Source organism: Solea senegalensis, linkage group LG18 (genome assembly GCF_019176455.1).
Source record: "Solea senegalensis isolate Sse05_10M linkage group LG18, IFAPA_SoseM_1, whole genome shotgun sequence".
NCBI lineage: Eukaryota > Metazoa > Chordata > Actinopteri > Pleuronectiformes > Soleidae > Solea > Solea senegalensis.
This window is the reverse complement of record NC_058041.1, coordinates 1,815,022-1,827,748: the sequence shown is the minus strand read 5'-3', so window position 1 is coordinate 1,827,748 and position 12,727 is coordinate 1,815,022. Positions and strand designations below refer to the sequence as shown.

The following is a 12,727-nucleotide window of genomic DNA, read 5'->3' as shown; positions in this document are numbered from 1 at the left end:
AATTCTGAATGTGAGCCGTTTACAAATGGAGACATTTTTTCCTCTCTCGTGTTTCAGTTCCTGAGGATCTGTCCCTGGAGGAGAGGGACGAGCTGTCCAACATCCGACGCAGGAAGAGAGAGCTGCTGGATGACATTGAGGTGTGTCTTTGCACATGTATAAAAATTATACACTGGAAAAACACTGGTGTACTTTTTATGCAAAACATTCTGTGAAAGGAAGTTAGCAGTTCATTTATTTATAGTGGAACAAAGGAGGTGCTGATTGGTGACTGAGAATAAAAGTCACATTTTTACTTGACGCTTCTGCCTCCATCATGTTTTTATCAGCATGGGGATGTCACGTCATATCTATTTGCATGCTGATGTAAGTGATGCAAATGAGCACACGGTTTACGTTTGCTCCAGTCAACGTGAACTTCGCTGAAACCTAAAGACAGAAACTGACCGTGTCGCTCTTCTCCTCTCTCAGAGGTTAAAGTTCGAGATCGCAGAGGTCATGACGGAGATCGAGCAGCTGACGTGCGTTGGAGAAAGGTGAGACACTGAAGTTTATCATGTCATATTTGAATTTTACATGATTTTTAGACACTGAATGACTTTTTGGATGATTTGTTATTTGTAATTTACACTGACAAAAGATTTTTATCACTTTACATTTAACAATTACTTGATTATTAATCCATTACTTCATTAATTGTCAACTAAGTTTTCTGATTTCTCAGCTTCATAAATGTGAATATTATCTCTGTGTAACAAAGAAATCGCTGTGATTGTAGAACATCATTATTTCTTTGTTCGGCCCACACCGATCATCCTTTTTATAACATTTGCATTAATTTCATTGCTATAGAACATGCAACAATCAAACGATCATCACTAGAGTAGTAAAAATAAGCAGTAAAATAATGACTTTACTTAAATAAATGAAGTGTTGGGTCTTGCTGTAAACAATTATGTGACATTGAAATAAGTAGGTCATTCACTTACGGCTGAATTTGTAATAAACTGCAGCTTTTGTGAATCGCTAATTCCATTTTTTGTTTAATATCCATGTACTTCCTAATGAAAAGTCTCCATTGTTTTGTCTTTGTGTTCCAGTAAAACATCCCAGAGAAACAAACAGATTGCCATGGGCAGGAAGAAATTCAACATGGATCCAAAGAAGGTACGATTCATTCTTCTCTCTCTCTCTCTCTCTGCAGCCTTAAAGAAAACGGGATGAATCACTCACTTAGCGGTGACACTTTGTCCTCGATTGAGATGAACAGCCGTCCTCTTTTTTCTCCTTCTTTTGTCTCCTTGGTCTCCAGGGAATCCAGTTCCTGCTGGAGAACGACCTCCTCCAACACACTCCAGAAGACATCGCACAGTTCCTGTACAAAGGCGAGGGCCTGAACAAGACGGTGATCGGGGACTACTTAGGTGAACGGTGAGTCCCGGACGTTGTTGTCCTCCTCACGTGAGATTTACAGCTCCTCTGTGATTAGAGCGAGAGAGAGAGAATTACGGGCTGGATTAATTGATTTAAAAACTTCAAACCCCCCCAAACATGAGTCTTTGAGGCAGTCGTCAGAGTCCAGCTGGGAATAAAAAGGGTCAGGAAGCTCCTCACATCTCTGTCAAATCCAGGATTATGGAAAGGTTCTAGTGCAGGAATCTGACTCAGAATCTGGTTTATGACCAAGAAGGTTTTCACACAGAATGAATTTGAGTGATTTTGCTGCAAAACAAACTTAGTAACATGAAAAAAGGTTTAAACACTAAGAATAAATACAATTAAATCAGTCCAACCAACAACAGCTGGAACAAAGTATAAAATATAGAAACATGAGACTTAATAGACCTTAAACAAGTATAAAACAACACAAATAAAAACAATAAAAAACACAAAAACATTGTCTCACTCTGGGTAAAAATGTGTTTTAAAGTGAATGAAATCACTATGAGGCAAAACAGGAATCTGGTTATACATTTTTAAAGGTGTAAATGTTAAATTATAGCATTTTTTCCATTATTTACATTGATTATGGAAATTTAAAGAAGTCAGCAGCGTCATTTTTGAAACAAATAGTCCTGTAAGTCCAAAATCAAACAATTCAATGCTTCAGCCTTTAATCAGTCCTTGTATTTGCTGTTCTGTTTCTTTTAAAGAGAGAGTTTTGTTTTAAAAAGGAAGTGATTGTAATATTTCTGTCAAAAGTGATGGATTTTCATTGAGGAAATCCTTTTTTTCCCCTGTTCCTTGGCCTCATAAGCTCCTCACAAACATGATCTAACCATTAAAAACTAAAAATAGAATTCCCATAATATGAGCAACAATAAGTGACATTTGGCTCACATCTGTTTTGTGGTGGTGATGAAAGTCAACACATTTGGTGATTTTATTTAGAGTTTTTTTTCCCTCAAAAACAAGAATTTAAATTCAGGGAAAAACAAACTGATTCAATTGTACACTTTTCAAAATAATAAAAAAAAAGGTTTTAGAGAATTAGGTGAATTTATTTAGTTTTTCCTCAAAAACAAGGATTTAAAATTCAGTGTAAAACATATAGCTTCAATTGTAAGCATTACAGAGTAAGTTTAAGGTGTTTGAAGACATTATGGTAACGGTGCTGATTGTGCTGATTGTGACACTGTAGCTGAAACAATGAAGCTTGCACATGCACAAAGAACAAGGGCTTGAATGAAGGGGGGTGGGGGGTGGGAGGCGTGGTGGTGCAGCGGCTCGGGGGACTCCTCTTTATTCATGTGGAATCATCAAAGAGTCGACCTATTCTGCGTTAATCACAGTAAACACGGGCTCGGAGGTTTGCACTCACTCATCATCACTAATTAAGCTTATGCAAGGAGCAGGAACCTGTGCTTAAGAGCTGAGCGCTGTGTGTGTGTTTGGGGGGATGGTGGCATCAGGGCTAACAGTGAGCGAGCGGAAGTATCTAAAAGGAAAACAGATAGAGAGGAAGATGTTTGAGGCCGAGTGAGCTCTTAAATTACACCAGCGGCAGCCATTTTGCATAATTCAGCTCTGTTCAGCACAGACTCACTGTCGTCACACTCACACACACACACACACACACATTAACATGGCGTTAGAACTAGAAATATATAATATTAGTGTTAGTCTGACTAAATCTGGACTTTTAATAAATAGGTAAACACACGTCTGAAACTGCACAGAACTGTCAGACTAATACACCCAGAAATTGAGATTGGGAGTCAAATTACTATCGCATGGATTAATTCTGGGCACTCACACAATAAAGCTTCATTTTTGAAGAAATTGGCATGTTTTTGCACAGAATTCTCACTTTTTTGTATTTTTCTCAGAAGTACGACTCAAATCTCAGAATCAACTGAAGCTCAGAATTCTGAGATTAAAGTGGCTGCGAATTAGAGTTTTTTTCTCATATGTCATGTCTGGGGTTGCGTAAATCTCACAATCCTGACTTTTCTTTTTCTCCGAATTGACTTTAATCCCAGAATTCTGAGATTAGAGGCTGTGTATTACAGTTTTGTTATTTTTCTCACATGTCTGGGGCGCCGTAATTCTCAGAATCTTGACTTTTTCCTCAGAACTCTGACTTTAATCCCAGAATTCTGAGATTAAAGTGGCTACAAATTAGAGTTTTCCTCCCCCTCATGTCATGTTTGGGGCTCCTTAAAGCGCAGAATCCTGAAAAAGCAGCACTTCAGTCGTCTCTGGCCATATACGCTTTATAAGCACGCTCAATGTCTTCTCCTTGTTTTTGGTGTGGCACTGTTACAGCGCCACATACAGGCCTGATAATGACACTACAGCATTCAGAGTGTGGACTGAAACTATGCTGTGTTTATGGAAAACCATTTCAAAATGACCAAGAAAAAGATTGTTTGTATTTCCATGTGGGTGGGGCCAATGCAAAGTGCCTTGAGACTATGCTATAATTTGGTGCCATACAAATAATTTGAATTAAATTGAATTTTCAAACCCTTCTCTGTAAAATTTAGAGATGGTTGTGCATTCAAAGTCTCTTAAATCACCTTCCGTCCTCATTCTCAAGCGTATACATTCCTCTGTGATACATTAATCTACAGCGATAACCCTCATAAACCTCACAGGACAGTCACAGACTCTCCATGGAGGAAGAAAATCCCTCATTCGTCATTGAGATCACACAAGATTGTTATTGCAACACAAGTTTGTTGTTTGTTTCCCTCTCTCTTTCCTGTTCTCAACGTTTCCACTGCGTCTCTGGACAAAACACAAAACACTAAATCTGAAAGAAGTCCTGGTTCGATCTACGCAAACAGTTACACGAAACAAAGAGGCGATCCGGGGATGTACGACAAACTCCATCAGAGGAGCGGCGACCGCAGCAGCCGCACAGCAGCTGTGGATTCTTTCTTCCTCTCAAACAAACCTCTGAAGGTTTTTTGTGTTTCTCATCAGTCAAACACACGGTTTCCTCCCTCGTCTCGTGTTCTGTGTTGGAGACACAGTGCGGCTCTGTCCAGCTGTGTCTATTGAGTCCAGACTCTGTGCTCTGTGTGTGTGAAGGTATGACTCAGGCCACAGACACGGCAAGAATGCTGAAGAGAAGGAATTCAGGTGGAGGAAATATGTTTTCTCCTCCACCCCTGACTTCTGGCCTCACGCTGCGTTCAGGGGAACCCTGGGGAGGTTTGGTTTTCTTTGAGAAACAAAAGTGATAAAAAAGTGTCTGGACACGGAACAATAGTGGAAAACGTATTCTTCTGTTTTCTTCTCCACCACCAGAGACGACTTCAACATCAAGGTTCTGCAGGCGTTTGTGGAGCTGCACGAGTTCGCCGATCTCAACCTGGTTCAAGCGCTGAGGTCAGCAGAGTGACTCAAATCTGAAATATTCCCGCCATCTTCGCCCTCACTGACTCCTCCTCCTCCTTCCCCTCTGTGTGTCCGTCTTGTAGGCAGTTCCTGTGGAGTTTCCGTTTACCAGGTGAAGCCCAGAAGATCGACCGGATGATGGAGGCGTTCGCCTCGCGGTACTGTCAGTGCAACCCAGGGGTTTTCCAGTCGACAGGTTAGACACACACAACATACGTTATCTCAGGGAACTGATCATCGTAAAAGGCAAAAACTTTCACAACATCATAGAGAGAAGAGAAACCCAACAGTTGAGAGAAACAGAACCAGACTCAAAGATGTGCGGCCATCTGCCTAGACAGGTTGGGGTGAAAGGGGAAAATGGTGGAGGAGAGAGGAGAGGAAGAGGAGAGGAAGGGAGATGAAGGACAAGAACACACCACACATACACACCAGGCCCGCAACAATTAATACAAGTTTTATCCAAATCACAAATATAGCCTACAGCTCACTTCCTGATGAAGTGACTCATCCTCTCTGTCTTTTTAAAATAAAATGTTTTTAAAAAGTGAGTGTGACACTGACCGGTTCCTCTCTGCTTGTCAGTGATCTTGTGAAGTATTTCCTGTTCCTGTTTCAAAGTAAAAGCACATTACACTTTTTGCTCAACGTTATAAAACGATTTTTGTCTGTTTCCTTGAATAGAAATACTGCTTTCTATGGATTTAAAAGTCTTACTTTTGCTGCACTTTTCAAAACATTATTCCTGTCATTTTCTACTTTAAGTTTTAATGCAGAAAGTTAACATTTTATTATCTTAAACAACTGACGCATAGGTTACCCTTTATTTTATCAAACTATGTCAACATTTTAATGGTAGTTAGCACTAATGAGTCACAGCAAGAGGGTTATTTTGGAGTTTGCATGTTCTGCCCATGTGTGAGTGTGTGTGTGGGTTTTCTCCAGGAACTATGGTTTTCTCCCACAATCCCACACAAAAAGACTTGAGGGATTGAGGTTAGATTAATTGGCAATTCTCTGGCTGTATCCACACACCTCTTCATTTTTGTTTAAAAACAAACACACATTGCATCCACATGATCCATCCAAAATGATTGAAAAATGTTTCTTTTAAAGAATAGAATAAATGGAGGTGGAAAACAACACTGATTGCACTACAAACAAGACCTAAAACCACAATAAAAACACATTCAAATCATTTCAAATAACAGTAAGTTGTAAAAGAAGAGGAAAAATGTCAAACTTTCAGTAACTCAAACGACATGAAGAAATATCTGAGTAGACTCTCACAGAGAATAAATAAAGATAATCAACTAAAACTTAAAATAAGAGAATAAAAGTGAAAAAAAGATCAAATAAAGCAGCAGCAGACAGGAAGGTCTCCTGGTTCTGTGTCCTGGTACAGTATGTGTGTCAGTACACAGTACAGTAAGTAACTGCTGCCTGAGGCTCTTTAACTGAGTGATGGCCTGTTTTTTTGTTTTAATGCGTTTCAAATAATCATTAAAACATAAATTACAGTAAGTGAGGCTGGACGAGGATTAACCAGGTTTCCAGTCGACCGCATGAAACCACAGTGAACAACCACCGACTAACATGGAGACATTTATTATTCAGGAGGACGTGACGTTCACTAAGTGATCTTGTGTCTCTACAAATACATCAGACTGTCAATTAGTCAACAAACCTTTTGTGTTTGTTCAAGATTTATTCAGAATGTGCTCACATGTTGATTTTTGAGATTCATTTCATCGATTACCTGCCTAACCCTTTACGTTAATGTTATATATGTATATATATATATTGAATTTCTGGGCAATATATCAATATTATATTATCATATCTTAGATTGTGGATGTCTCATCCTGGTTTTAAAAGCTGTTGCAGAGACTTTTAACCAAATATTATGATGTTCATGACATTAAATTAAAAATACCTGAAATAAAATGTTATATTTATGGACATAAAATGATATAAGAAAATGTCATTCAATTTCAAGCCTCATTATTTGTGTTATAGCAGAAAATGTGAATATTTTGAAGCAATTCTATTGTGTTTTACTCATAAATATCCTTCATTAAACATTAAACAGCCAAAGACATATATATAATTTATTATAATTTACTTTAATTTGACTCTCTCCAATGTGGTACTACTTTTCTTATCTTATTTTATCTTAAATCCTTATTTTCTACGCATTGCCACACATCACGTCTAAAAAAAAACATTTTCATGAGAGAGAAACAGCCTGTGTCCACCTTTATATCGAGCTATATCTTGTATATTTGGACCTAGTCTACAAATATTAGATATTAATTGAAAACCTTATGGCTCAGCCTTAATCCAGACGATGAATAAACACGTCTGTGATGCTAATATATCACCATATAGGTGGCAAATGATGTGGAATATGAATCTGTGTATAGGGACGTACAGTACAGTACATGTTTTATATTATTATTTGCTTTTGGGAGTAAATTTAGATGCTACTGTGTGAAAGGTAACCTAACACATTTAATACTGTATATCCAGTATAAAAGTAGTGTCAGAATCAGACTGTTTTATGGTTAAAACGTGCTTCCTCTTCCTGTGTGTGTGTGTGTGAGACAGTTGTGGGCAGACGGTCAGCCCGGGAACATGTGTGTAACAGTAACACATCCTACGCCGAGCCCATAAAAAACATGAAACAATCGCGCAGCTCTTTAATTACAGGGGTCACACTCGCCCATTTCCCCTCGCCGCTTCATCGCCATCATTAATTCTTAAAGACACCGACGTTCTTCTTGCAGTTACCACCCCCATCATCACCTCCTCGTGTTCCTCAGAGCACAACGTGTGCAAAGCTGCTCTTTTCCTCTTTTTTAAAATGTGTCAGCAGAGCAGGACAAAAGTGTGTCAGTGTGAGCAGACAGACAGACAGACAGACAGAGTGGAGTGAATGAATCATTTACAGTCAGCCAGTGGCCCGTGTGAGAACATTAACACACAGTAGAGTGAGGACACTCCTGCACCCCCCACCCCGCACACATGCACACGCACATTTGTTGTTGTTTTTTGTGCAAATGTAGAACAAACAGCCTTGTGTGTACAGTAGTACAGCAGAGATTAATGTGAAATATACACCAAATTATTCAAAACAAGGCCCTGAAATGCAGATGATATCTTATTATTCTGTAGGAACACACATCATTAGAATCAGAAATACCTTATTGTTCCTTGGGGGTGGAAATTGGGTTTCATTACAGCTCCTCCAACTAGAAATAGAAAAATAGCAAAACTGAGACTAAAACACAGAAATGTTGTTTTTAATGAAGTCGACATATACGCTGATGATATCCTGTTATATTTACACAATCGTTATACAGTAAAACAGTGACTTTTAGCTGGTCTTAAATTGTCTGTTCCAAATATAGAGTATCCTGCATCATATATGAAGTTTAGCTGTGGTAGAAATACAGATAACGGAGCGTAACGTAGCTGTACAGACGGATACAAAGCATGTAGTAGTACCAGGTGTAAACCAGGTGTTAATATGCGTCTGTGGCTTGACACACACACACTTTCAAAAACCGATTAATTTCCCTCCTTGTTGCCCTCAGACACCTGCTACGTGCTGTCATTTGCGATCATCATGCTGAACACCAGCCTACACAACCCCAACGTCAGGGACAAGCCCCCCGTGGAGCGCTTTATCTCCATGAACAGAGGCATTAATGAAGGAGGAGATCTGCCAGAGGAGCTTCTCAGGGTAAGGATTTCCCCGTCACGTGTGACTGATCTCTGTGATCGTTCTAATACACCCGCTCCATACCAATAAGCCACACACACACACACACACACGTTTGATGAATGCGTTTCCTCTCCTCTCCTCGTCTGCAGAACCTTTACGACAGCATCAAAAACGAGCCCTTCAAAATCCCCGAGGATGATGGGAACGATCTGACGCACACGTTCTTTAACCCCGACAGAGAGGGCTGGCTCCTGAAGCTCGGTATGTGCACTCACTTACAAAAGACACCCTAGATTATGTTAAATGATGTCTATTTTTTTACTGCTCTGTGTGTGTGTGTGTGTGTGACTGGATTACAAATGGAGAATGTGTTTGTTTGTCCAAACCCGTGACACATTTACTGGGAATTTATGACGCATCTTTTAAATAAAACCTTTTATTTTGTCAGTGTAAATCACAGATTGAGCCTTAAATTCATTCAACAAGATAATCTGGAAACAGCTATGTCACCAGACATGTAAAGCTATGATTGGCTAACATAAAAAAAATGGGCGTGAGCATACACACCCATTTTTGCGTCCGTACTTCATCTCATAACCTCTGCTCTTTAAGTGTTTCCCCAACTGTCGTCTTCTTCCTCCTCCTTGTGATGTCAGCGTCTTCTCTGTTCAGACCTGGTGTTAACATCTGTCCTCAGAGATCTAAGTCTAAGTGTGTCTGTGCACATCTGGCATTAAAATGTGTCCTGGATGCGTCTCCTGTGACCACATATGATTCAAATAAACAGTGACGTCACTGACTGTTCAATAATCAAGTCCCAATAACGTTAATGATTACATTTTAAGGGTGAAGACATGCTGTATGGTTAGGGTGAGGTGAAGGCCTGTGTTAGTTAAGGTTAAGGTTAGAGAAAGGAAATGTCCTACATGTTAATGTCCTCTGAAGACATGGACACCAGACTGTGTATGAGACAGAGAGAGAGAAAAGAGATCAAAACGTTTACAAGTAAATTAATGTATTTTGTGAAACTAGTGTTGACCTGAGGACGTCAGCTGAGGAGGGCGGAGTCTCTAAGGCATCCTTAGGAAAAATGTCTCCGAATGTGGTTTCTGTGATCAGATTAGAGGATTTATTTCATTCATTTATATTTATAGTGCGTTGCATTTACATTGGAAGACAGAAGTCGGAACTTGAACAGCGTTTACCACATTCCAGGACGCAAAGGTAACTCGGGGGCTAGCTACGCGGTATTTCGCAGTCACAAACATCGTCTCGACTTATTTAATATCAAACAAATACGACAAAAGTGCTGTAAAAGTAGCAGAGTTTTTTCACTACTGTTAAAATGTGGTGCATTATTGGAGTTGGAAATCCAACTTCAGTTAAAGGAACGCCCACTTAACTCGGAAATTCCAACTTCGTACGACAACTGGAACTGTAAGACCTGTAGCTCCGGCCGTGTTGGGATCACAGAGGACGGATGTTAAAAACCAGGTCTGAACGGGGTCTAAGTCTCTCTGTCATGGTGAATTTTGTTGCTTGCTGTCTTTATTTTTTTGTTCCTCACTCCCTGTGATTTGTTCTGTCGTTCTGTTCTGTTCTGTGGTGGCTGTTCCGTCTTAACTCTCTGTCACAGGAGGTAGGTACGCTCCTTCCTCCTCTGTCCTCCTCTGTCCTCCTCTGTCCTCCTGCTCCATCAAAGTCTGCCCTCATACGCGGCTCTGGCAGCCATTATCCCTTTAGCACACCGGGCCCCGGCACATGTTAAGCCACCTCCTGTAATTGGTTTCCCGTTAACTGGGCAAATAAGTCACAGCATTATGAGGTGCTGAGTTATTTCAATTTAAGGCTAAGGTGAGTTGGAGGTCAGTGATCCTGTAGTAGTTAGGCATGGGGACCGGCTGCATTCCCTTATTTTCTGGCTCTGAAGGAGGCTGGATGACACTCAGGGCTCGTCTCATTTGGTTTAACCAAACCAGACCGAACCCTCTGTGAAACAGGGAAACCACGTACCTCCATCGCTATGCTAACCAAACAAGTTACAGGTCCAGTGTGTAACATTTAGGACAGTTTATTGGCAAAAAATCTAACATATTAGCCATAAGTTTGTATGTAATATTTATTTCAAGCCTTTTACATGTTCTTTAGGCAAGGGCCTTGCTTTACGGACGCCACCATCTTGTGCCACGTGTTTTTACAGTAGCCCAAATGGACAAAGTAGTTTTGAGGTGGACATTTACGACACAAAGAAAGAAAAAAAGAAAGAAATTCTGTCTCTTTCTGTCCCATCTGAGACGAGTCCTGTGTGTCACTCAGCGTCTGCTGCCACAACATTTAGTCATGCCCGAGCTTCAGTGAATGAGCTGCTTGAATGCATACATACATGAGGATGCCACTTTTCCATATTTGACCCCTCTATGACCTTCATGGACCCCTCCCTCTTTATTCCCTGCTCTACATTCCACTTGCTGCACTTGCCAGATCATTGTTGGATATTAAACGATTCCCCCCCCGGTTAGTGAATCCCACGTTAATTTTAGCTCCATCGTGGCAGCACCTGCTTAATGAGGAGAAGATTTTCAGTCTGACACACAGCTGTGAAAACTCCACCAGCTCTCGTAACAACCTGCAGTACGCCGCTAACTGAGCCTGAGCCGCTGTGTGCCTGAATCTATCATCATCATCATCATCATCATCATCATCATCATCATCATCCAGCATGATAAAAATAAAATGTAGACATTGTTAGGGATATTTTTCAGAGTGTCTACTAACTGTGGAGGAGCCAGAATAACACTGAGCGCTCTGTTTGTCATCTGTTCTCACAGTGAAGAGACGTGACTCTATAAAGGCTCATTTATTACCAACTAACCCTTTGTCTGTACTTTGTGTTCATTGTGTCACTCTTCAGACAAATGTGTGTCGAGACGCGTACTCGTACTGTTAATGTTTATTGTGCATCATTTCAATTTTAAGAATTAGTGCTTCTTCTTCTTCGAGCCTAACATGCGGGTGGTCATTTACTCCCCAAACCTGGCTGTCACCATGACAACAGCAGTGTTTTTATTTTTAATTTATAAATTAACGGTCAACGACGTCTGTGATGACCTTCATGAAAAATAGACAAATCTGCATTTTGAGCATATAAAATAAACATTATGGCAAACATGGATTAAGAGCTAATTTTATGCTTGATGGGTTAAATTAAATATGTTTATTTTGTGTTTATTCAACAAGAATATGCTATATTTTAGATGATAATCCCACTTTCAAAAGGTAAAAATTCAGTGGCTGTTGTTGTTGTTGTATTTGACTTGTGTGAGCAGTATAGAATGAAAATGTGGGTCAGGAGAACTTTACATTATTGATTAGAACAGTAACAGCTGCTTGTTCTGCTCACTCAGCAAATTATGTTATTATGCTGCACGTAATATGACATCATCCACATTATGTTTTTATTATGGTAAATAACATGTGACATCAGCGATGGTGTAATCAACGGAAAAATCTCCTAATCCTGATAATCCAATAATTAAGACAGATGGACGGACTTTGTCTCTCAAAAGGAGACATTTTAGCAGTTTAACAGCAAAATAATTGGTTTAAATGTGGCATTTTTTTTTAAATAAAGCTGCAACTATTGAGTATTTTCATATTTTCATAATCTGTGCATCTGTCGATCATTTTTCGGGCCATAAAACGTCAGAAAATGTTGAAAAACAATGTCCCAAACCTCAAAATGATGACATTCTTGTTTTGTCCTCGTGTTTTCTTTCCTATATGGAGCAAAGAAATGAGAAAATATTCAAGTATAAGGAGATAAAAAAAAAAACACTCAAATACTTAGTAGATTAATTTAGTAATTGATTAATCTTTACAGCCTTAATCTGAATCACCAGCTTCTTTGTGCATCAATTATGATTGGAGATATTTCCTGAAACCACGTCGTGTTTTCGGGGAACGTCAAACAAAAAGATAGTGACGTTTCCGTGTGGATGTGGCCTTCATCGTCACATACTCTGTACGTGGTGTGAACATGTCTGGCATTTCTCCTGGAAGGTAACACTGAGTTCAACTGTTTTCTCAGCTTCCTCCTCCTGCTCTTTGTCGGCCTGCAGGCATCAGTCAAACTCTGGGGACTGGGAGCGG

The 12,727-nt window shown here is 39.8% G+C and overlaps 1 protein-coding gene across 1 annotated transcript in view; it reads left to right on the top strand.

Annotated features, from left to right (window-relative positions):
- cyth3a (cytohesin 3a) overlaps positions 1-12,727 on the top strand; it is a 33,456-nt gene that overhangs the window by 13,699 nt on the left and 7,030 nt on the right. The window contains exons 2-9 of the mRNA XM_044013859.1: positions 58-140; positions 472-536; positions 1,101-1,167; positions 1,313-1,431; positions 4,759-4,839; positions 4,932-5,044; positions 8,448-8,596; positions 8,728-8,839. Coding sequence (XP_043869794.1) covers positions 58-140; positions 472-536; positions 1,101-1,167; positions 1,313-1,431; positions 4,759-4,839; positions 4,932-5,044; positions 8,448-8,596; positions 8,728-8,839 — 789 coding nt within the window. The remainder of the gene's footprint in view (positions 1-57; positions 141-471; positions 537-1,100; positions 1,168-1,312; positions 1,432-4,758; positions 4,840-4,931; positions 5,045-8,447; positions 8,597-8,727; positions 8,840-12,727) is intronic.